General features: G+C 42.2%; 1 protein-coding gene across 2 annotated transcripts in view; it reads left to right on the top strand.

The window, feature by feature from the left end:
• Positions 1-8,240: 8,240 nt before the first annotated feature.
• Positions 8,241-26,379, top strand: part of BLTP3B (bridge-like lipid transfer protein family member 3B) — a 100,093-nt gene continuing 81,954 nt past the window's right edge. Inside the window, exons 1-2 of one of the 2 annotated variants that reach the window (XM_055118014.1) lie at positions 8,241-8,550; positions 22,623-22,769. Coding sequence is in view for 1 of the 2 variants with exons in the window: in XM_055118013.1 (XP_054973988.1) it covers positions 8,507-8,550 (44 nt within the window). In the remaining variant the exon portion in view is untranslated. The remainder of the gene's footprint in view (positions 8,551-22,622; positions 22,770-26,379) is intronic. The other variant, XM_055118013.1, reaches the window with a different exon arrangement.

The raw sequence follows: 26,379 nt of genomic DNA, 5'->3' as shown, positions 1-26,379 counted from the left end.
CAAATTCTCCAGCTCTAGCCCCTTAGCTGCAAATTACATAACTTTTTTTTTTCTCATAACTGACTAGTATTCCACTGTGCATATGTACCATAGTTTTGTTTTTAATCCAGTTATCTATTATTGGATACTTGCATTGCTTCCTTATTTTGACCATTTGTGAATATTGCTGCAAAAACATAGGAGTCTAATACCCTGCCACGGAGGCAGGTTGGGATCGGGGGATAGGGTGAGGGTGGTGGGAGGGATACTGGGATCATTGGTGGTGGAGAATGGGCACTGGTGGAGGGATGGGTATTCGATCATTATATGACTGAAATGCAAACACGAAAGTTTGTAAGTATATAACTGTACCTCACGGTAATTCACTATTTAAAAATAAATAAAATAAATTTTTAAAAGAATACACAGTATATAATCTTTATTTTAGGAAATGCTTGAAGTGGATTTATTAATTTCTGATAGCAAATAATCTGTGGCCTATTGCTGTCTATAATTTTGTGCCAAAATTTATCGCCAAATTTTTTTTTTTTTTTGCTTTTTGGGCCACACCTGGTGATGTACAGGGATTACTCCTGGCTCTGCACTCAGGAATTACCCCTGGCCGTGCTCAGGGGACCATATGGGATGCTGGGATTCGAACCCGGGTCAGCCGTGTGCAAGGCAAACGCCCTACTCGCTGTGCTATCGCTCCAGCCCCCTATCACCAAATATTTTTGTTATGAATAATAAGTGCTAAGTATTAATATACAAATTGCACAAAACATAAATTTGAGGACTAGGAAGATAGCCTCAGGAATTGGAGTGCTCTGTATACTAGAAGAATTGCTCATTCCTGAGAGCCTCCCAAGAACTGCTAGGAGGGAGTCCCAGAGAACCACACAGGGAACGGTTCCTGAACACCACTGGATGCAGCCACAAAAAATAAACAAATAGGGGCTGGAGCAATAGCACAGCGGGTAGGGCATTTGCCTCACATGCATCCCATATGGTCCCCGAAACACCGCCAGGAGTAACCCTGTGCATTGCTGGGTGTGACCCAAAAAGCAAAAATAAATAAATAAATAAAAATTAAATAAATTAATTAATTAAATAAGATGTTTAAAAATTTGATTGTAAATATATAATATTGGTATTCTGATATGTTTTTCTTAGAAATCAATTACATTTTATAAAATAAATATTAACCACACACAAAAAAACAGGAGTGCAAATGTTTGTTTGCTTTTGCTTTGTTTTCTGAAGAGGGATTTTGGGCCCTTCAGGTAAATGCTGAGAAGTGGGATTGCTTAGCAGATCATTTTTAGTTTCTTGATATCCTATATTCCAAACAAAATGAATAAAATGTAATTGTATTTCTTCCATGACCTGGATGACATAGTCTCATCATGTAATTAAGAATTTAGTGAAACACAGCCTAACAAATATCTTAGCTAAAAATAAAGTCTACATCTGCTCATTTAAAAAAAAAAAAAAAGAAGTGGGATTGCTTAGTCAGATGGAAGCTCAATACTTAAACATTTTTTTTTGTTGGTTTGTTTTGTTTTGGGGCCACACCCAGCAGTGCTTAAGGCTTACTCTTTGGGGACTAGAATCCAGAATGCTGCAGTTCAGAGAGGAAATACTGCTCCCTAGAAAGCCTTTATATTTATGTTCACCCCGATAAACTAACGTCCTCAGATATGTAAAAGTCTAACCTGGATAGATCAAGACAGTTAGGCACCTAACCAAGGAGTGTTCATCTTCTCCATTCAATACTTACTGGTTCTAAGTGATAAATGCTTAGACAGTCAGGAATCTCAGTCCACCGGGATGTTAGTTCCCTGACTCCGTTCTCTCTCTCTCTCTCTCTCTTTCTTTTCCTTTTTTTTTCTTCCCAGCAATGCTCAGTGGGTACTCCTGGCAGTGCTCAGGAGACTATAGAGGATGCTGGGGCTTAAACCTGGGATAGCTGCATGCAAGGAAAATGCCCTACCTGCTGTAGTATCCCTCTGGCTCCTTCTCTCTGTTTCCTTAATCCTTGCAGCCGCCCTGTTTCAAGACCTGTTCACCCACAGCCAATCCCCAACACTTCCTCCTGGCTTTGGGCTCAGGGATCACTCCTGGTGAGCTCAGGGGACCATGTGCTGTCAGGCACCAAAACTGAGTCACCATAGTAATAGTTGGTAATGATCACTCTGGACAAGAACTGAGTGCTGAAAGTAGGTAAAGGGATATACATGAAAACCTTTTAGTATCTGTATTGCAAAACATAATACCGAAAAGAGGGGAGAGAGAAGAAAGAGAAAGAGAGGAAGATGGAGAGGCACAAGTAGTGTGGGGGAGAGAGAGAGTGAAAGAGAGAGAGAGGGAGACAGAGAGAGAGAGTAGGAAAAAGGAAGGAAGGAAGGAAGGAAGGAAGGAAGGAAGGAAGGAAGGAAGGAAGGAAGGAAGGAAGGAAGGAAGGAAGGAAGGAAAGTAGGAAGAAAAAAGTGCCTGCCATAGAGGCAAGCTGATTGGGGGGCGGGGGGTGGGCAGAAGGTTGCAAGAGGGAAACTGGGGACATCAGTGGTGGGAAATGTACACTAGTGAAGAGGTGGGTGTTGGAGCATTGCATGACTGATACTCAATCATGAACAACTTTGTAACTGTGTATCTCACAATGATCCAAGTAAAAATAAATAAATTATTGTCACTGTCACTGTCATCCTGTTGCTCATCGATTTGTTCAAGCGGGCACCAGTAACGTCTCTCATTGTGAGACTTATTTATTACTGTTTTTGGCATATTCAATATGCCACGGGTAGCTTGCCAGGCTCTGCTGTGTGGGCGTGATACTCTCGGTAGCTTGCCGGGCTCTCCGAGAGGGACGGAGGAATCGAACATGGGTCGGCCATGTGAAAGGCGAGTGCCCTACCGCTGTGCTATCGCTCCAGCCCTTGTAACAAGTAAATTAATTATTAAAAAATCAAATAAAAATTGAAAAATGAAAATTATGACTCAAAACCCCCCAAAACTGAGTCACCATATCCAAGGCAAGGACCCTATTCTCTTACTACCCCCTCCCCTGCTGCCCGCCTCAGTTCTTAGTTTTTTGAGAGATGTCCATATGTTTACTAAGAGGATTGAACTAGGTGGAATTCCCACCAATTGTGGATGTGGTTTCCTTTACCCCCACATCCACACCAGCACTCTTTTTTTATTCTTTTGGACGAATGCCATTTTATTGGTGAAAAGTGATATCTTATTATTGTTTTGATTTGCATTTCCTTGATGATCATTGGCTACTGATACTTCTTTATCTCTAAATCAAATTGGGGAAATATCTCAGAAGACTAGAGCACATGTTATGCATGTAAGAGTCTTGAGTTTGATCCCCAGCACCACACAGTCTCTGGAGCACTCCTAGGACTATACTCTGAGCACTGCTGGGTATGGCCCACAAACACAAACAAAGCTCAAATAAGTAACTAGGGCCATAGAGATAGATTGGGGTTTAGGTGATTGCCCTGCATTCAGCTGACCCCAATTGAGTGCCAGCACTGCAGAGTCCCCTGAGCACTGTTCAAAGAAATCTCCAAAGTTGAGAGTATCCCTGGATCACCTCCAACCACGCCTTCCCCCCCACCAATATTGCCTTAACACCCTTTCTGCTGTAATTATTCTCATTTCGATCCATTCTCTGTTCTCATAGGGATATCAGTTATCAGCGAGCATTTTCTAAGTCACCAATGTAATCATCCTCTCCAAATTGACTCACCATATAAGTCTTCTTTTCCTGGGTGTGACATTGCCTATAAAATTATGGGCATACATTTAATCTCACCTTCCTTCACTCTATCGTATGCTGTATGCTGGTGTTTAGTGACCAAATCTGGAGTAGAGGGGACAGAGTTCTGTTTTGTAGTTTGCGGTGGTGACCATTTTCGATGGGGTAAATGCTGTCACAAGAACTGATTTCAACCAGTGTACACAACTGTTTCTCATAAGCCAGCATTAGGACGATACAGTTCAGTAAACTCTGACTCTATTTGTCTTCATACCAGCTCAAACTCCCTCTACCGCAATCCCCAGCCTTTAGCCCAGATAATCTCTAGCATGCACTGTTTCCCATATCCATGTAGAGTTGAATAATGTAAAGTTTCTTTGCGGGGGTGTGAATGTGGGATACCATACTTGGTAACGCTAGAAGGCTACTTCTCTGTGTTGAGGCTAACTCCTGACAGTGTTCAGGATCTCTTGTGGTGTCAAGAATCAAAGCCAGTTGTCTTATGTGCACAGTATGTACACTAGCCTATTTCGTGACTATTTCTGTGACTTCAGAGATGGTATAGAATGCAGCATGGAACCTGTGTCAGGGCCTTTCAAGTGAAGCATCCTTCCCTGTACTATCTCTTTAGCCCTCAGTCATTAAAAAAGAATTGATCAGAGTGACCAGAGCAATATTACAGTGGGTAGGGTGTTTGTCTTACACATGGCTAACCCAGTTTTGATCCCCTGCATCCCATATGGTCCCTCGAGCTCTGCCAGGAGTGAATCTTGGCAGAGTGAATCTTAATTAAGTGAATCTTAATCTTGCAAAGCCAGGAATAATCCCTGAACATTGCCAGTGTGACCCAAAAAGAAAAAAAAATATTCATCGGGGTTCTGTGATTCACATTACTGTTAATGATGGCTTCATGTGTATGTAATTCCAGCATCACACTTGTCACCAGTTACCCACCACCCTCCCCCAAATACCCAAGATCCCCTTTCAGTTCCCTCACCACAGCTGTGTGTTTCAGTGCCCCAATTGCGTTGCTTTGGGCCCTTTGTTACTACCTGGCTGTGTATCTTTAAGTCTGGCATGTGTATGTAATTCCAGCACCACACTCGTCACCAGTTACCCACCTCCCTCCCCCAAATACCCAAGATCCCCTTTCAGTTCCCTCACCACAGCTGTGTGTTTCAGTGCCCCAATTGCGTTCCTTTGGGCCCTTTGTTGCTACCTGGCTGTGTATCTTTAAGTCTGGCATGTGAGAGAGCTCATTATCTATCCCTTTTCTCTGCTTCAATCACACTTTTAACTCTTTTGAAATTATTTCAGTGGGCTGGGGAGGAAGCTCAAAGGGCTAGAGCACTTGCTTTGCGTAATAGAGGCCCTGGGCACTGCCAGGAGTGAACACAGAGCTGGGTGTAGCCACCAAGCACCACCAGTTAGTAAGGCATCAAAACTGTAGCACTGTCTCCCCGTTGTTCATCAGTTTGTTCGAGTGGGCACCAGTAATGTCTCCATCGTGAGACTTGTTTCTGTTTTGGGCATATTGAATAGCCATGGGGAGCTTGCCAGGCTCTTCTGTGCAGGCAGGATACTCTTGGTAGCTTGCCAGCCTCTCTGAGAGGGGCGGAGGAATCAAACCCAGGTCGGCCACATGCAAGGCAAACGCCCTACCTGCTGTGCTATCGCTCCAGTCCAAGGCAAGGCATCAAAACAAAAACAAAAAATGTTGTGCTTGACCTAGATATATAATGACCATATGCCACTAATTTTATTTAAATTCTATTAATGTATAAACTAGTTTTTAATAAACTAGCTTCATAGAACTATATAAATCTGGTCAGCTTTTATATTAAAATGAGTTAATAAATATTTGATGCATGTTTATTACACATTCGTATAACAATAATATTTTCAGTTGAAAGTTATACACTGATAATTAAATAGCAATAATAAAAATTCAAATGAGTTAAAAACAGTGAATAGATGGTGGTTTTGTGGGGATGTGTATTCTTTTAAATCATGGAAAGTGAACCTGAAATTATTGCAGCATTTTTTTCCTCAATGAAAGATTCTTTAGCTACAATTATTAATCTGTGGGGTTCTCTATTACTTATTACTTTGAAAAGCAAGCTATACTTTATTTAGACACATTAAGCTACTGTTACATAGATGCTATAAACTTTAAAAATGTTTTAGAACTTCTGTACTATTCATATTGTTTTTTCAGCCATATAGTATTTTCTGTCCAGTGAATTAATAACAACAGCATTAACTTTCATTCTATTTGGCCCACTGTAAGTATTTTACTTCTGTAACTTGGTTAATTCTTTTAAAAGTATCAGAAAGGGAGATTACACAATGGCTTTTGCAGACACTTAGCAAAATAACGCTAAGAATCTGGAGCTAGGTTTTAAACACAAGCCTTTGAATGTACTGTATACTTATTCCCATCTTTGAAATATTATCTCTACTCTACATTCACCTCTGACTTTGAGATAGAGTGAATCACTGATCTAATGTTCTCATGGCACTTTGTTTCTCTTTACAATCATGCTAGTGATACACATATTATTATGTGTTATCATGCTAGTGATAACACATATTAAGGCATTGTCATGTGCTTGGCTACATTAATAATCTTTTGGGGGGACGCTTTTTGGGTAACAGAAAAGCTACTCCGGGCTTGCACTCAGGAATCACTCCTGGCAGTGCTTGGGGGACCACTTGGGATGCTGGGGATTCAACATTGGTCGGCTGCCTGCAGAGCAAACGTCCTACCTGCTGTACTATCGCTCCAGCCCTACATCTTAAAAAACTTCTAGATAGTATTATCTTCAGTAGACGAGGTAACTGGGGCTGAGGGAGATTAAATAAACTGTCCAGGTATGCAGTTACAAAGTGGCTGAGTCAGATTTAAACTAAGTCTAATGACATAGTTCAAAGCCTGAACACTAAGAGTCTACCAGAACAGAGTTCTGTTTCTGTTTCTGTTCTGTTTCTGCTTAGGCAACCTTAGATACTTGACTCATACCTTGTTTATAATGTGTGGTAGATGTTAAGTGAGTGTATAGGTCTACATCTATCTCTTTTTCCTTGTTTAAAAAGGGCCAGGCAGTACAACTATGTGTAGATCACCCTTCCCTCAACCCACACAGCTTTCTATGCCTCAGAAGTAATGAAATTTATTTTCCTCTCTTAGACATCCCTGGAGCGATAGCACCGCAGGTAGGGCGTTTGCCTTGCACACGGCCAACCCAGGTTTGATTCCTCCTCCTCTCTGGGGCAGCTGGCAAGCTACCAGAGTATCTCGCCTGTAAGGCAGAGCCTGGCAAGCTACCCTTGGCGTATTCGACATGCCAAAAACAGTAACAGCTAGTCTCACAATGGAGATGTTACTGGTGCCTGCTTGAGCGAATCGATGGGCAACAGGATGACAGTGATACAGACAGTGATACAGACATCCCTGGTTTATTAGTTTTAACTATGAGAAATTAGTTGGGGCAGTGATTAGGGGGTGCAAGCACAGAACTAAAATAGTTCTCCTTACTGTTTCACCAATTTCTTCTACCCTGCCATTTCTCACCATTTTGGGGGCTGTTTTTCTGGGTTGCACCTGGGGCTGCTGAGGGTGGGGGTAGGGTGGGGAGGGCACCATGCAGTGTTGGGGGACCAAACCCAAGAGTTCTGCTGCCCTCAGCCAAGCCTTAAAAAGATCTAGAAGCTACAAATATTTGTTTCCTTTTTACATAACTTTTTAATTTGCATCATCATTTCTTTTTATAGACAACTCACTGAGGTGGGTAAGGCTGATATGATTAAATCTACTTGAGAGGTGATGAAACTTCGTTAAAAAACTCTCCTACACAAAGCTGAAAAATGCCAGCCTCACAACTTGAATTGACCCCGCGGGTCTTGGGGCTCAACTTGATTTGACAAGTTAACTTTTCCCTCCTCTGAGGGACGGGCATGATCAGAGGAAACAGTGAAAGACCACATTTGGTGGGAGGAAGAGGGCATGGGGGAAGGAGAACGAGCAAGAGGAGGGGAAAGAGGGAGGAGGAGGAGGGAGGAGGAGAAGGAACAGCAGGAGGAGAAGGGAGGAGGAAGAAGAGGGGGGAGAAGGAGGAGGAGGAGATTTCAGCACAAGTGACGAAATGAAAATGCCTCGGTAAGAATATGAAGAAAGAGTAGGTAAAGAGGAAAGCCAGCACGGAAGTTGACGGAGCACGTTCCGGGGGAAACGAAAAAGAGGAGGAGAATGTGGAAGGAGCTGTCGGGGAGGGATGCGGGGAGGAGGACCACCCCCAAAGAGATGCTAGAGGCCGGAATGAAAAGCCCGGAGCAGTCGGGTCAGTTAGGGATGCCCCGCGGGGAGCCCCGCCCCCAAGCGCTCGCCCCCGGCCTGGCCCCGCCCCCGTGACCCCCTCCCCGAGGCCCCGCCCCCTGTGGCCCCGCCCCCGCTGCCGCCCCCGCCCCCGCCCCCCCCAGGTCTCTTAGGTGATGCTGCAGCCAAGATGGCGTCGGCGGCGGGCTCGCTGGCCTGAGCGCGATGCTCCGGGTCAGCGGTTACACAGGCGGCAGCGGCGGCGGCGGCCTCGGCCAGCGCCTCGGGTGTCTCCGGGCCGTGAGCGCTCCGGCGCCTGACCCGCGGCCGGGCTAAGCCGGACACGGAGGAGACGACCGTGACGAGAGGCGGCGGCGGCCGCGCGGGGCTGAGAGCGAGCGAGCGAGCGGGAGCGAGACCCCGACGCCGCCTGCCGCGCGGGCACCATGGCGGGGCTCATCAAGAAACAGATCCTGAAGCACCTCTCCAGGTCCGCGTCCGGGACGCGCCGGGACGGGGCGGGGCGCCCGGGGCGGGTGGCGGCGCGCGCGAGCCGGGGCCGTGTCGGGGCGGCCACCCCGGGGGTCGCGGTCTCCTGTCAGCCGCGGCTTCTCCCCGGGCGGGGGCGGCCTCTCGGCTCAGCCCGCGGGGGTCGCGGTCTCGGGTCAGCCCGCGGCTTCTCCCCGGGGGCAGGGGGAGTGGGACGGCCTCGGGGCTCAGCCCGCGGGGACGGGGAACGCGGACGGACGGACCGACGGACAGACCGACGGACGGACGGACGGACGGACGGCGGGGCGACAGGGCCGGGGCGCGGGGCGGCGCGGACGCCTCGGGGAGTCGTTCACCTTGAGCCGGTGCCCAAGTCACCCGCCCCGACCCGGCGAGCGGCGCTACCGTTTGCACAGTTCGGATTTGTTTGCCCAGTTCAGGGGGGAGGTGACCGGGACCCGGCGCCAGGCTCTGCCACGTCCCCCCGGGAGTCGTTGGAGCCCCGCAGAATTCTAACGACACAGGGTGTGGGTTTTGTTTTTATTTTTATTTATTATTATTATTATTATTATTATTATTATTATTATTATTATTATTTTTGTTTTTCAGAGAGGGGTGGGTTTGGATTTTAATTTTGGTTTGGCTTCTTTCTTTTCTTTCCTTTTATTTAAAAAACAAAAATCGCTTTCAGACCCGTCCGTTCTGGGAGTCCGCACCGGTGACTCCTGTCATTCTTTCCATTTCCTGAGCGCGGTTTTAGGCAGAAACATGACTCAGGGAAGCTGGCAGTTTGGTTGGCGGCCCCGGCTTGCTCCCTGTTTGTCTCCAGACCCAGGCTCGATGGAGGCTCGCGCCTCCCAAGTTGCGAATATAGCAAATAAAAAACTCAGCCGGGGACACCCCTGTCCTCTGTCATTTGTCTGTAAGTTAATGATCGCTCTTGACGGATTTTGTGTGTATGTGTGTACGTGTCGGAAAAACACTTGGGCCTAATGATACACTTGTGTGCTAAAGACAGTTCTTATTCTTGATTTCTCCAGTTGGTTGTGTACCACCCCCCACCCCCGTTTTATATTTGGGAAACAAAAAAAATCAACATTTCTGTGATTCAGCACTTGTTTTTCCTCACGTATTGCATTGCAAAAGTTAGTTTTCTTTCCTAAAAAAAAAATCTGCGACAGCCATTGTGGATGTTTCTTAGTGATCATTGCGTTAGTTGGAATGTTTAAGAATGAGGTATACATAATTTAGTACTGGGTTGCCTTATTCAGAATGGTAATAAAGTTGCCTCTTTATTTTGTATTTATCACTTAGGTAAGGTCTCACATGCCAGATTTCCACCAGCCTTACTCATACACAGTTCAACAAGAAAATTCAGCCCTGCGAGGTATGGGTTGAATGTCTTTTTCACTCACTGCCAAGGATGAAGGTAGCTAGCTAGTTCCATTCTGTGGGCATTGGAGAGAAGTTAATTGAACGAGTGCCTTAGGTCTTTAGCATTTAGTCTCTTGTAGAACTATAGTTAAGAAGGATTCTTAAAAATTAGAAGCAAAGGAAATTTAGTCTCTTGTAGGCCTGTAGTTAAGAAGGATACTTAAAAATTAGAAGCAAAGGTAATGGCTTACTTTGTAAAATAGACAACACCCATATAAAAAGAATAAATTACTTTTTTGTTTGGGAGGCCATACCCAACAGAGCTTGGAGGCTAGAGTCCCAGAGATGTATGGGGATCAGACCTGGGGCTTCCACATTCAAAGCATGGATCAGACCCTTTGAGCCATCTCCCTGGCTCCCAGGATTACTTTTTAAATTTTTAATAGCTGTGTTGTAAATAGTAATGATTTTTTTCAGAGTTGAGTTTTTGAAACACTTGAGTTTTCAGTTATTTTATGTTTCAAAACTTCCTTAAGTCAGATGATTGGAAGTATCAGATTCATATTCTTGTTTTTGTTCTAGGCTCCTTTGCTTTTTTTGGGATGATGAGGTCATGGGGACAAATCTAGGGCTACTATGTTCAGAGCATGTATTCCAGTGATTAGAACCATCTTCCTGGTCCTCAGATTCATTACCTTTTTATTTGTGCTACTTCTTAGATCACACCTCGCAGTGCCCAGGGACTTGGTGTCATTCATTCTCTATCAGCAGTTCTCTGGGGATCTCATCTCCTGCAAGCAAAGCATGAGCTTCAGCCCTTGGACCTATCTTTCCATTTCCCAAATTCATATGATTTTGAGTGAGTTCTGCTGCTCCATTTGGTGTCTATAATAGGTATTAATCTAAATTAGATTTCAGAAGACTCGTACTGTGTTAAGGCAATTGAACTTCATTCTTGGGGGTGACTGCTTATAGAGAATTCTAGACAAAAGAGGGATGTGATCACTAAAGATATCTAGGAATCAATTTGGCTTTTGGACTCCAGGTTCAGGAGGAGTTGGGGTAAAAATATATAAAGTCTACTGAGAGGCTCTGGTTAAAGTGAAAAATAGTAAGTTAGATGGATATCAGTATCCTTTAGAATTTATGGAAGGTTAGAGAATCAAGCAGATTTGAAAAGCTACTGGATTCAGGCCAGCCCCTAGGTAAGCGAACTTGCTTGAGGGTCTTAAAAAGAACATTTTCTCTAAAGGGAAGCAACAAAGAGAAAGGGAGAGTGGCTTACGTTGAAGATTGCTGAATATTTGGAATATTTAAGGAGATTAGGAAGGGTTGAGTATTTGCAGGATCTTATGACTGAATAGCAAAGGAAAGAACTATTAGAACTGGAAATTTTATCTAGGTGGAAGAGCAGTTAAGAAAAACAAGTGAGAAAGCTGGAAGTATTTACTTTTTAAAATTTTTTTCTGAAAGCATCATATTAAAGTTTGGAAGTGAAGTATCCTAGATTAGGGCTAAGACTTAGATAAATTAGATAAAGCTTTGGTTATGGATTGCATAGAACTTCTAGTGGCCCAAGAGAATACAGGAGGTAAATGCTTGCCTGGGAATGGTGGATTCCTAGTCAGCCCCGGCACCGCATATGGTTCCTTGAATGCTGCAGGGGTGGGAGTGGGGTGGGGTGGAAGATGAGCCAGAGATAGTTCAGTGAGTTGGAGTGCATGCTTTGCGTGCAGGAATCTTGGGTTTGATCCAGAGCAATGTATGGTCTCCTATCATCACCTGGTTTGACCCCAAAACAACAACAGAAGAAATTTAGGTGTCTGTCATTAGATGTGAGATCCATAATCGTTCTTGTATTGGACACTTAAAATGCAGCATAGCTTGTTTGGATGGTAGGAAATTATTTTCTCAAGCTATAATTTCATAGCTATTAATCATCATCATCATCATCATCATCATCATCATCATCATCCCGTTGATCGTTGATCGCAGTTCTTCTCAAGCCGTCTCAGTAATGACTCTATTCATCCTAGCTCTGAGATTTTAGAAGCCTCTCTTTACTTGTCCTTCCCAAAGGTGCCACATTAGAGGCTCTTTCAGGGGAATGAGACCCATTGTTACTGGTTTTGGCATATGAATACGCCACTGGGAGCTTGCAGGCTCTGCCATGCAGGCAGGAAACTCTCAGTAGCTTGCCAGGTTCTCCAAGAGGGAGAACTAGGCTATAAGACGTATAAGATGTCACGTGGTGGGGTCATTCTGGGCCAAAACAAGGAATCAAGGACTAAACAGTGCCACTGCTGGCTCCCTGACACCCCCTGCTAACTGTGAGGCGGCGCCTGCAGCCACAGGCTTTGCGGGTTTCTAGAACCATGCAGAGGGGCGGGAGCAACAGCAGGGTGGGGTGGGTTCGAGCCCTGGCCTCTCATATGGTCCCCGCGGCTAGCCAGGAGCGAGTCCTGGCACTGGGGGCCATAGGCATAGCTATTAATAGATTATTTAAATCTTTTATTTTTATGTACAGCTCAGTAAATAATTTGAGGGCCAGGGAGATAGCTCAAGGGATTCAGCACATGATTTGCATGCAGGAGACCTGTATTCCTAGGCACTGATTATCCTCCAGATACAGAGTTAGAACCAAGTACAGATCCAGGAGAGCTAGGTGTGGTCCCAGAATCAAAATAAATAATTTCAGAGTATATGTATGGTAGGTTCCTGAACACTGGGAATTAGAGATAGAAATTGGATAGGGCATTGGTTTAGCTTTTGGAAAATAACTATGACTCCTTTTCTGGCAAAAAATGTATATCTAAATATAATATTTCTAGATCTATTCCTAGAATTATAGTGGTGTATGAAATTTATGAGATTGGTTTGCTAGAATCAGGCAGCTAGGAAAAGACTGAATTACATACTGCCTTTTAGGATTATAAAATAATGTTTTTATATTTGAGGAGTGTTTGTGTGTTTCAGCGATTGAATTTAGGGTCTCATATATGCCAGGCATGTGCTCTACTGCTGAGCTACATCCCTGTCCCATATGATTTATTAATTTTTTTCTATGCTTGGTATGAAACCCTACCTGCTGTGCTGGAGCGATAGCACAGCGGGTAGGGCATTTGCCTTGTATGCGGCCGGCCTAGGTTCGATTCCTCCGCCTCTCTCGGAGAGCCCAGCAAGATACCGGGAGTATCTTTCCTGCATGGCAGAGCCTGGCAAGCTACCCATGGTGTATTCGATATGCCAAAAACAGTAACAACAAGTCTCACAATGGAGATGTTACTGATGCCCACTCAAGCAAATTGATGACAGTGACAGTGACAGGGATGAAACTCAGAGTACTACACTTGCAAGGCATGTGCTCGTCTGCTCATCAACATCACTGGCCAACTTTGGAGTATTAAATTTTTTTTTCCTTAACATGACTTTTAAAATCATCTCTCTCATAATGCTGATTTTTGTTTTGGGGCCACACATTGCTTTTGAGCTATTTCTGGCTTTGGTGCTTGTGGAGCCACATATTGCAGAAGATTAAACCATGAACTCCTGCATTCAGAGCATGTACTTGGCTATATCTGTTATGATAATGTTGATTTTGGGCTTGGTGTGTGGTTTTGAGCTACACCTGGTGGTGCTGAGGAGCCTGGCTCTGTGTTTAGGTGCTTGGAACCAAATGTGGTGCTGGATATTAAACCTGGGTCAGTGGGATAGAAGGCCAATTGCTTTACCTTTGGTATGATTTCTTTGACCCAGTAGCATTGATTTTTGCCAGAAATTTGACCTTCATTGCATTTTTTTGTGTGTCTTTTTTCATTTGTGGTTAGGATGGAGGTGGGATTGAACATGGCCTCACAGATGTAGGGTATGCATTCTACCACTGAGCCTGTTAGAATATATATTTTTTCAGAAGAGGATGAAATTAAATAGGTTCAGTGTATATATCAGCTAGTGGTAAATGCCTCTGGAAAAAAAAATAACACCGGGAAAAGGAGATCTGAATTGCAGGGAGGTGAGGATGGAATTTGCCATTTTAAGTCTGATAATTCAGGTGGTTTCATTGAAGGGTAATGTTTGAGAAGAGATCTGAAAGAGGTGGCTGGAACAAAAGCAGAGATTCAGAAGTGATTGCGATTTTTTTACATATATTTGTTGTCCTGAGTAATTTGACCTGGGGCCCCAAATGTGCTAAACAAGTATCTACTGCTCAGCTCCATCCACAACTCATTTTTGAAATATGGTACGTGGAGTGGAATAAGGAGTGAAGTGAATAAAGGAAAATGACATCATAGATAAGTTTCCCAGATCCTGTGAGACCTTGAAATGATTTTGGCTTTTATTGAGTGACACTAGAAGTCTCTGGGAGGTTTTAAGTAAGCATCACTCTAGCCTTATAGGAAGTAAATTATAGTAGGGCAAGCACCCAGAAGGATGACATAAAAGACTAGATTGCATGCTTTGCATGCAGAGGTCCAGGTTTGATCCCCAGCACTGCTTTGTCTGTTGAGCACCTCTTGGTTGAACGCTCCTCTAACTAATAATAGTACTAATAACAGTAAAAAAATTAGGACAAGGGTAGAAGCAGGAGCCCAAGTTAAAAGTGATAATTATCATGTGAGAAAGATCCTGGTTTGAACCAAAATGCATGCAGTAGTGTTAAAATATAAGGGAGAGTCATAGAATTTGCTGATATATGGATTGAGAGAAAAAGCAGTCAGGAATGACATCAAAGTTTTTCACATAAACAATTGATAAGATGGAGATCCTGGTATCTTGGAGGAGACTGCTGGAGAAATTGATTTATGGGACCCCACCTTGTGGCTCCTGTGTCCCGTCCTGAGGGACTTGGTCAACGTGGGTAGTCAGGAGGGTGCGCAGGTGAAAAGAAGACAGACATAAGAAGAAAGAGACAGACACAGGAGAATGGGAGCAAGCTCCAATTTTATTTCTCTTAAGCTAGTTTTTTATAGTTGATTATATGAGGAAGTGGGCAGAATGGGGGAATAGCAAAGAATGCAAAAGTTTAATGAAACTGGATGTGGGCCCTGATGGCAATTACTCTGAGCATTGTTCTGCAACCTTCAAAGGGTACTTTGATATTTTTCCCAAGAAGCGGTTGTTCCTTAGTTACAGGTCAGGTTGTACTGACATATTGGTTCCCAGGCATTGGTTCCTGGTGGTTCCCAGGCATTGGTTCCTGGCACTCCTGCACCTCCTGTTACCTCTTCCTGGATTCCGAAGACTGAAGAAACCCCTCCCAAATCCCCTGGAACACATGTAACACCCCTCAAGGACCACAAAAAACTTTGTCATCCAGGTGCATCAAGGGTCCAGTTTCAATCCCTTCCCTTTGCTCCTGAGCCTCTTCCTGGGTTCCCTGGACCTCTTTCTGGGTCTGTGACCTCTTCCTTGGTTCCTTGGACCAGGGAAGCACCTCCCAAATCCCTCTTGAACACCCCTTCATCCCCACCTATTTCAAGCATTCTTGGGTCTTACATGTTTTTCCAAATATGTCTATTTTAACTCCTCTGTACTAGTGGAAATATTAGACACTGAACTGCATGACCTGTGAAGTAACATTCTAAGGACACAGCTACTGTTAAATTATAGATGTTGAAGAGTACTGCTTGCTAAAAAGTAACAAATTCGATCAGACCTCAGATATCTGACCATCTGAAACTCAAATCATAGCACCCAAAGATCTTTAGGAACAATGGTAGAACAAAAGATTTCACCTGCTCTGGCAGATAGGGACAAAAGTTCTGGCAAATTCACAGAGTTCAAATATGCCCTCAATCCTCATTGAGGAACACAAATCAATGCCCCATATAATGGCCATGGAACTAAAGCAGTTACTGGAAGAAAAATTCAACCAACTTAAAGATGAACTGATTCAGGGTATCAAAAAAAAAACCCATGCAAATGGAATCGAAGGAGTTAGAAAATACAAGAGTAAGTCAACAACAGAATTCAACATGCAGAGGACTATATCAGTGGTATTGAAGACAAAATACTACCCACCACCAATAAAGGGAAAAGTAAACAAATGGAAGAGAATTAAAGATTTGTGATAGATAATAACAAGATAAATTATCTTCGAATCATAGGAGTACCAGGAAAGGAAAAAGGCAAAGGGAAAGAATGGCTGGTAGAAGAAATAATAAAAGAACTCTAATGAAATCTAGAGAAAGGCTCCTGCACAGATTCAAGAGGCCCATAGAATACCAAACAAAATAGGTTCAAATGAGAGAACACCAGGACACATAGTAATTAAAATGGTAAAATCCAAAACCAATGTCAGGCAGACTACTTAAAGCAGAGAGAGAGAAAAGAAAACTCTCAAATATAAGGGAAACAACATAAGAATTGCAACAGACCTTCTATATGACATCTTACAAGCCAGGAAAGAGTGCAATGACATATGCAAAGCACTGACTGAAAAAATTTCCAGCCTAGCGTTCACTACCCTGCAAAGCTATCATTTAGACTTGAGGCAGGGATAAGAATCTTTAAGACAAATAAGAACTGGCAGTATATGTGACAATTAAAACAATCCTGCAAGAATTACCATAAGAAAGCTTATAAAAAATATATAGGACTCTTGCAAAAACACCTGGATCTCTCTCTCTCTCTCTCTCTCTCTCTCTCTCTCTCTCTCTCTCACACACACACACACACACACACACACACACACACGGCAACATAGCCCTTTATGTCAGTAATCTCTTTGAATGTCAGTGGACTAAAATCCCCTATAAAAGAGTAGCTGGCTGGATCAGGAAAGAAAATCTATCCATTTGTTTCCTACAGGAAACACACCTAAACTCACATGATAAATACAGACTTAATGAAAACAATCATACAAGCCAATGAACAACAACAACAGCACCAAAAAAAGCTGGGACATCCACACTTTTGGTTTTTTTTTGCTTTTTGGGTCACACCTGGCGATGCACAGGGGTTACTCTTGGCTCTGCACTCAGGAATCACTCCTGGCGGTGCTCAGGGGACCATATGGGATGCTGGAATCGAACCTGGGTCGGCCGCGTGCAAGGCAAACACCCTACCCGCTGTGCTTTCGCTCCAGCCCCATGGGACATCCATACTTTTATCAGACCAAATTATACTCAATATAAAGAAAGTAATTGGAGACAGTGATGGACATTACTTATTGATCAGTGGAACAATAGATCAAGAAATCCTGACATCAACATGTGTGCACCAAATGAAGGCTCAACAAAGTTCATAAAGCTTCTGCTCACAAATCTAAAGAAACACATTGATGGAAACACAATAGTAGTGGGAGACTTCAACATACCACTTTCCCGCTGGACAGACCAACTAGAGAGAATATCAGTAAAGAGAGCAGAGCCCTGAACGAGGAGCTGAGAGAACTGGGATTGTTGGACATATACAGGGCTGTGCATCACCCAGGACAAAAATATATACTTTTCTCTAATGCACGTGATACATTCTCCAGGATAGATCACATATTAGGGCATGACTCAAATGTACATAAATAAACATGCATGCCTACAATTCAACTATCAATAATTTTGTAAATCTCGGTTCTTTGATTAAATTTTAAAAAATTATAAAAGAAGTGGGCTTGATGAAGAAGATATAAGCGGTTAGAATTGATTTTGAATGTGTTAATTTGAATGTCCATTAGATTCCCAAATGAAGATGCCTTTTATTTGTAACCTAATTTATACTAGTCGTATAAATTATATATTTGCATATAACTATCTTATGATTATATATTAAGTTTGTGCAATAATAACCCAAAAGTAAATTGTGAGTTGAGTTTCAGAGGTGTACTCTTAGATGTACTATATCTGAAATTAAGCAGATGCCCATTTCTTACATTAATTTCCAAATAAATACAGATACTGATTCTTATAAAAGTTAATTTTAGGAGATTTAAAAAACTTGAGAAGAAAGGGACATTGAGTGCTTGAATGTTTGGTCCATTGTATGTTGTGATGTTACCGTTTTTGAATTAGGAGATACTAGGGGACTGGACAGGGGTTAAGATGCTTGTCTTGTACCTGGTCAACTCTTGATTTATCCCACATGGGCCCCCCCCACCCCACTGATTCTTGGTTCCTCCCACATACCACCTTCACCCTCTGATTCCCCCACTCCCAACTCCTTCAGGAGTGATCTCTGGGCTCAGAACCAGGAGAGCTCTGAGCACCTTCAGTGTGGCCTCCCCAAACCAAACTAAACCAACAAACAGAAGAGATGCTTGTCCTCAGAGAAGGAAACTGTTTACCTGGTGAGGTTTGTGCCTTCCCAGTTAGTGGTCCGGAGTGTGGTTGTCATTGATCAGGACCCATTTAGATTGCTGATTCTGAGTTTCTTGTTCAAGCTTTTGTTCTGTTGTTCCAACCGAATCTTTTGCGTGCTTCCTCACAGTTTTCAGCATTATTCAGCATTTTCCTTACCACTCTTGTCTGGTAATTGCCATCCTCTTCCTGTATCCCACTTGGGGATCCCTTCAATGTAGTCTCTTGAAGCTTGAGAAATAGCATTTGACTCAACATTTTTTTTTGAGGAAATATTTTTCCATTTGTTTTTACTTGCATAATTTTTGGGTAATTCTACACTTTACCTTAATACTACTGCCATTTTTAGTCTAAACAATTCCTAAATAAGTTTATCTCATTACATTTTAGATTCTGTGTACTACATTGTTATAATATCAATAAATACTTTTGTTATTAGATGCTGGTTTTAATTAGTCTGTATTAGTGATGTTTGAGGCTCAGATTGATTCTAAGTTTCTAGTGAAACTTGACCTGTTATCAGTGTAAAAAGATTATTTCTGAGTGAAAAATGAACTGTTAGCATATCAAGTGCAAGTCTTTAAATAAGGGCTGAGGCAAGTATGGTCCATGCTTAAATAATGTAATGTATTGTTTCAGACATTGTGTTGCTATTGATTGGTCTGTTATTATTTTGACATTGGCTTATTTTGAGATGTTTTCCAGCTAAATGTTGTGTAAGTTTTTTTATCTTTTCTTTTTCTTTCTTTTTTTTTTTTTTTTGCAGTGCCAGGGATTAAAATGCTCACACATTTTATGGCTGAGCCACTTCCCTGGTCCATTGTGTAAATACTTTTAAAAACTGTATCACATCTGGTTGTGCTCAGGGCTTACTCCTGGCTCTCTGCTCACGGTCACTCTTGACACATTTAGGGTGTCAAGGATCAAACCTGAGTTGCTGCATTCAATTTCTGCTGTATTCTCTCTGTCCCAGAGTATGTAAAATTTGAATCTTTATTAGTCTATCTCCTAAGACTGACCTTTAGCTATATGTATGAGGTCACTTGTTTTATCCAGAAACACATTTAAGAGAGGGCTCTCTGGAGGCTTGGGGAAATGACACCAAGTGGAACTTATACTTCACATGTATTCCAGACTCTGTCCCTGGTCCCCTGAGCACCACCAGGACTGGGCTCTGCCTGGTGTGGCCTCCAAACAAAGCAAATAGGGATCACTGGATTCTTGTTTTCTCTTTTTCCATTTGTTTTCTTCTGGGTGGTACTGGGAATTTAATCCAGGGACTCACACTTTTACAAGATTGAGTCACAGCTCAGTCCTGGATTTCTGGCTTCCTTATGCGGTTGCTAGCATACCTTCAGTTTTGTTTTCTCTTTTGTTTTTTGGCTAGGAAGCAATATTCATGGGACTGAAGTGGGTGTGGGGAGGCATTGCAAAAGGGGGAATTTCTGAGGCACTCAGGAATGCAGGGCTCATGACTAGGGATGCATTTGATGTCACAGCTTTCTGGGATGAGCTGGTTTTCAACTACTGTTTTTTTCAGACTTGTTAAGTATGGGAAAGTCCAATGTCTTGGAGATGGGAATCTTCTGGATGCCAGGGAACTCGAACTTAGCCTGCCCCAGAACCTCATTCACATGCTTCTTGTTCTGCAGATTGGTATGGATGGATATGAGACTTGGCCACTGTGGGCACTAGGGCTTTCCAAAGGCACAAAAGCATCTGAGGTTAGATATCAATGTTCAGCACCAGTGGTATTGTCTGAGGTTCCCTTTGTTCTTCAGGTGGCCTTGTTATGTACAGGTGACAAGACTGCAGACACTCCTTAGAAAGCTGCTGTTGGCAGCCTTTGCACACCAGGCCTAATGGGGTAGAGAGCACGTGCCTCTATTGTCTATAAGTAAATTTGTTTTAAGTAAAATTTTAGTGTTAAGAATTACATGTTGGGGCAGGAGATCTAGTGCAGCAGGTAGGGTGTTTGCCTTGCATGGAGTTGACCCAGGTTTGATTCCTGGTATCCCATATGGTCCACCAGGCACTGTTAGAAAAGTTAATTCCTGAGTGTAGAGCCAGGAGTAACTCTTGAGCATCACAGGGTGTGGCCCAGAACAAAAACAAAACAAAATAAAGCTAAAAACTGTAAAGAAAGGTTAAGGTATTTCTCTCTTTATTCTCTCACACTTCTCTAAGCAATTCCTTTATATAAAAACTGTTTTGCTTCACTCAAAAAAATTAAATATTTAGGGCTGGAGAGATAGAGAGCAAGGTGGTTTACACACTGCCAACCTGGGTTCTTTTCATAGCACTGCACATTAGACCTCTTGAGTACTGCCAGGAGTAAGCTTTGAGCATAGTTTAGTGTGGCTCTAAAACAAGCAAGCAAACAAACAAACAAATCCATCTGTTCTTCCCCTCACACACAGTGTTTAGGGGTAAAATTCAATGATTTATGGGGCCTGTGAGGTACTGCAAGTGCGTAGGGCACTTCCCTTCCATGTGGCCTACTTGGGTTTGAGCTCCAGCATCACAGCTGAGCCCAGCCAGGAGTAGCTCCTGAGCACAGAGCCAAAAGTACAGCTGGTATACCCCCAATTAAAAAATAAAACCAACAACAAAAAAATCCAGGGATTAAAAAATTTGGCAAATCTGAACTGAAGAGGAATCAATGTCTGAAGTGCATGTTTTTGGTATGCAGGAGGCTCAGGTTTGATCCCTAATCCCACATATTTCCCTGAGCAATGCCAGGAGTGACCCCCCCAGACTTGCAGCTAGGAATGGCCCCTAAACACTATTAAGTGTGGGTTCCCCAAAAGAAAAAAACAAAACAAATTGTAGATCTATGTTTTATTTACTAAATTGACTTTCTGCTCCAAATTTATTCTGATACACTTTGTATAACTACTCCATACTATAAAAAGGGGCCTTCATAAGTCGAAGATAAATCTTTCATTTTTCGGCCACACTCACCAGTGCTCACATACTGCTTGGAACCACTCCCTTTGGTAATTGGGTATCCATATAGTGGCTAGGACTCAAACTTGTATCTCCTGCTTACAAAGCATTTGGTTCAGCCCATTTATCTATGTCCCTTACTCTGCTGTTGTGTTTTTCTATTTTTGCCCTTTGGGTTTTGGGTCACATCTATTTTTGTGCCCACAGCTTAGTCCTGGCTATTTGCTCCTGGTGACATTTGGGACCATATGTGGTGCCAGGGACCAAACCCAAGGTTGGCTGTATACGAGGCAAGCACCCTTCATGCTGTACTATTTCTCTGACCCTTAAAACATTTTAATGGAAGCATTATATAGTTTACTAGTAGTATTGAAGTTATAGTTAGAGTACTATACCAGTCCTACCACCAGTGTTTCAGGATTCCTCTGATTTTCCCATGGGAATACATCCCATCAGATTTTGACCCCAATCCACCACAGCCCTCACCATGAAATTAGTATAAACATGCAAGACCAGTGTTCTACTGCTATGCTACATCTCAATCCCTACCCTTAATACAATGGGGCAGATTTTTAAAGTTGACATAAGAACCCCACACCCCCTAACTAAACTAAGAAATAGAGCCAGAGAGGTAACTCAGTAGCCTGAGCTAGTGGGATGTCTGAATTCCATCCTTGTGCCCAAGTCCCACTGAGAGCCCTACCCCCTGCCCAAAAAAAAGAACAACAACAACAAAAAACTACAACCACCAAACCATAATCAAAGTTTTTTTTAAAATCCTTAAAAAGAATTATTTTTTCACTTTGTCCATTCCCCCTTTCATTTGCTGGGGTTATAGTACAATATTTTATCATGGGGCATGTTTTATATATGTATATTATATGTATATTTATATACATGATATACATATATAATACATATATATAGAGAGAGAGATTATCATGCAACCTGTGTTGCCCATGAATCCCTGCCAGTTGTCAGGAATCACAATTAGGTCCCATGCATGCAGAGTATACACTGTGCCACTAAGCTGCATCCCAGTATTACAGTTTTAACTAGAGAATGTAGTAGTAAACTAATTTGACATTTTGTATTTGAAGATTGCTTGTCGCTCAGAGTTCTTTTCTTAATTGGTTTCACTCAGTTTTAAATCATTCAGTTCAGTCTTTGTATAAATGTTTGCACAACTATCTCTCTCTCATTTTTTGCTAATAATTTAGTATAAAAATTTAAATGTATTATAGAATAGTTGTGATATTAGTGTTAGAATGAAGAAAATCATAAGTGGTTAATTTATAATAGAGTTTAAGCAACATTTACCTTTGATTAGTCTAGTGTGAAATACAACTGTGTTCTTTTAAGTGCATCACAGCTAAATATTTTTATCATATCATTCCTTTCCTCTTCCTTCCCTTAAACTTGCTCCCTTCTGTGTCCCCTGTGTACCCATTCCCTACAGCGATCCCTGCTGGCTGTGGTGGAGATTGGTGTGCTGTGAATTTCATAATCACCTAAGTGAGTACCAGAGGAGTCTCAGAAACCCTGGCAACTGACTACTTGCTTTCACCAGGAATAGGGAACTTTTGTCTGAATTTCCTGCCCTCAGGTAATATTTTTATTCCCCATCATTTCAATTTTTAAAAAAATTCTATAAATGCAAACACTTACATGCCCCTTCTTATTATACTTATCTCAAAGATACTTTGAGAATCATTATTTTCTGATCATTGTTTTAGTTACTGCTTTTATTTTCTTCCAAACCATAGGTTTATGCAGGTGTTACTTTATAACGTACAAAATTTCACAATACACTTGAGTGATGACCAGCTTTTGATGTTACCAGGGCATTTTGTAACTTATAGTCAGCTATTTGGAAGTTGTAAATAGCATTTGATCACTTTTTTTTTTTTAATTTAAATTCAAAAATTTTTAAATTTGAGCTACAGTGTTGCACAGGGCTTTTCCTGGCTCGACACTGAGGGATCACTCCTTTCAGGGCTCAGGGGGCCATATGAGGTGTTGGTTATTGAACCCAGTGTTGGCTGTCTGCAAGGCAAATTCCCTACACCCTTTACTATTGCTCTGGCCTTCTACTTTTTTTTTTTTTTTAAATAATCTTCTTTTAAGACACACACATGATCTATTTTTACTGTTTGTTTGGGGGCTGCAGCCAGCAGTGCTTAGAGCTTTTTCCTAGCTCTGCCCTGGGAATACTCCTGACAGTGCTCAAGGGACCATATGTTTTTCTGGGACTGAACCCAGGTCAGCCTTGTACAAGGCAAGTACTAACCCACCATACTAGCTAACAGACCTTTGATCTGCTCTTTAATGGGAAATACTAGAGTTGATTTTTAATTAATTCGTTAAGTTTGTATACTTAATGTTAATAATAATCTAACAAAAAACATTTTTGTTTACTTTTTGTGGCCATGCCTGGCAGTGCTTTGAGTTTATTTCTGCCTTAGTATTCAAGGATCACTCCTGATTTGTCTCAGGGGATCATATGTGGAGCCAAGGATCCAACCTGAGTTGGCTGTGTGCAAGGCAAGCACTACCTGCTGTACCATTGCTCCAACATCTCTGTCAAAAATATTTGAAATTCCTGCCAGGATCAGTACTGAAAATAAGATACATTGAGTGTAGAGTATTTGGGCCATCTATTACAGTGTTCTCCTGGTGGAGCTGGAGATTGAACTGGGGCCAGCTGCATGTGAGGTACGCCCATTAACCCTTGTACTATCGAACGTAAGGGTTCTCTTCTGCTCCACATATTCTCTTAAGTTCATTATCAAGAAAGGCAAATATGTTGTAAAACCAGTTTTGTAGAAATAACAATGAATTTCTTTCATCTTTGAATCAACAAATAGTCTAGACATTCATACTTGTCAATGCTTGAGTTTATTCATATAAACTCTTCATATCTATTCTGTAAATCTGCTAAGAAATTGATCCACTAGCTATGAGTACTGTATAGTGAACTCATTGCATACTTAACCTAGTAGCGGTGAATAATTGATAAGCTTGATGACCATATGCTAGTTAGCAGTTATATAAATAATGTGACCTAAATATTGTTGCTATTCCTTTTTGCCATTCCTTGATTCTATGAATTTCAAAGGTTCCCCTAGGTAAACTTTTGCTTTCTTTCAGTCTACTGAAAGCTAAAACCTGTCATATTTTCTTTATAGTTTTGGTTGAAATTCAGATTCCTAAGGAATCAGGTTTTAACTTTTAATATAATGGCATTCAAGAATGGTTCAGATTTATATATATTTGGTATATATCTTTACCAAATACTCTGGGAACATTGTTTATGAAGTACAGTTATAACTAAAATCTTTGCATTTTAGCCTATACCTCCCTAACATCTTTTAAAAGTTTGGTTGTAGGGGCCGGAGCGATAGCACAGCAGGTAGGGCGTCTGCCTTGCACGCGGCCGACCCGGGTTCGATCCCCGGCATCCCATATGGTCCCCCAAGCACTGCCAGGAGCAATTCCTGAGTGCAGAGGCAGGAGTAACCCTTGAGCATTGCTGGGTGTGACCCAAAAAGAAAAAAAAAAATTAAAAGTTTGGTTGTAGCTTATTGAAGAGTAGGTATTTTGATTTTAAGTTTATTAATTTTGTTTTAGGGTGAGACCTGGCAGAGCTCAGGGGCTGTGCTCATAGAGCCATGTACCCTGGATCAAACCCAAGTCACTCACATGCAAAGCGTGTACTCCAACCTATTGACTCCCCTGCCAGGTCTTATTTAAGTTTAAACCACAGTTACATATGCATTTTTTCAAATCACCCACCAAACTTAATTCCATTTTTCCTTCTCATTTTAATCAATTATCATTCCTTTTTGTTTATTTTTGGCTTTTGGGTCACTCGTGATACTCAGGAGTTACTCCTTGCTCTGTACCTAGAAATTTCTTCTGGCAGTACATGGGGGACCACTTGGAATGCCTGGGATTGAACCCAGGCTGGGCATGTAAAGCCAGCTCTTTACGCACTGTACTACCTTTCCAGTCCAGTTTTTATTTAATTTTTAAATTTATCTTTTAAAAAAACCTTAAACCTAGTATGTAGTAGACTACTTGGCACGAGGTAGTAGATATGAAGATTTTTGTGGGGCTGGAGAGAAAGTACAGTGGGCAAGGGTGCTTGCCTTGTATGAAGACTACCTGTTCCATCCCTGGGACCCTGTGTTGTTCCCCTAGTTTGCCAGGAGTGGTGTCTGAGTGCAGAGCCAGGAGTAAGCCCAAAGCACCATTGGATGTAGCCCCAAAACAGAAAATTAATTTTTGGAATATTACTGCTGTCATTACTCGGAATAAATTCACTTGATTTTTTGTTGTCATTGTCATTTAGTGTTCTTTCCTTTTGGCTTATACTTTTCTCTCTCAGTCATCTTTGGCTTGTTGTCATCTTTCTAAAATGCTAATCTTACCATCCAACTTTTTTTGTTAAAAAAGTTTGTTTTTGCTCATGTGCTCCCGAGTGACCCCTGGTGGTGTTTGGGGGGGACCCTAGTCAAACCAGGGTTGGCAGGATGTAAGACAAGCTCCTTACTATCTCTCTGACTCTTGTTAAAGCTTTAAAAAGAACTCTTGGGATCAGACAGCTATAGCACAGGAAGTAAGGCATTGCCTTGCATGCTGTTCACTTCAGTTTGATTTCTGGGACCATATAAGGTCCCCCACCACTAGGAGTCAGTCTTGAATGCAGCCAGGAATAGTTTCCGAGCACCACTGGGTCTGGTCCCAAACCTCCTTTCATGAAAAGAAAAGTTTTAATAACTTTTTTTGTCTAAAATAATATTAAGGTAGAACACTCTTGCATAAAATAGACATAACGAGAGCTCTTCAGGTTGAGTAGTAATTGGCATGCGAGGAGGAAGAAGGGATCAGCTGTTGTATCCTTTTCCCATTCTTATTTCTTCTCCCATCTGAATCAGAAGTCTCTTTAAAGGCTTTATGGGAACAATACAGATGTGTAGTATAAGTGATAGTACAGTGGGTAGGGCATTTGCCTTGCACAAGGCTGATCCAGGTTTGATTCCTCCACCCATCTCGGAGAGCCTGGCAATCTACCTAGAGTATCACGCCCGCACAGTAGAGCCTGGCAAGCTTCCTGTGGCGTATTTGATATGCTAAAATCAGTAACAACAGGGGCTGGAGAGATAGCACAGCGGGTAGGGCGTTTGCTTTGCACACGGCCAGCGGGGTTCAAA

The sequence above is a fragment of the Sorex araneus genome, chromosome 10 (assembly GCF_027595985.1).
Source record: "Sorex araneus isolate mSorAra2 chromosome 10, mSorAra2.pri, whole genome shotgun sequence".
Classification (NCBI taxonomy): Eukaryota; Metazoa; Chordata; class Mammalia; order Eulipotyphla; family Soricidae; genus Sorex; species Sorex araneus.
The sequence above is the reverse complement of the archived record's forward strand: the minus strand, read 5'-3'. Positions and strand labels throughout refer to the sequence as shown.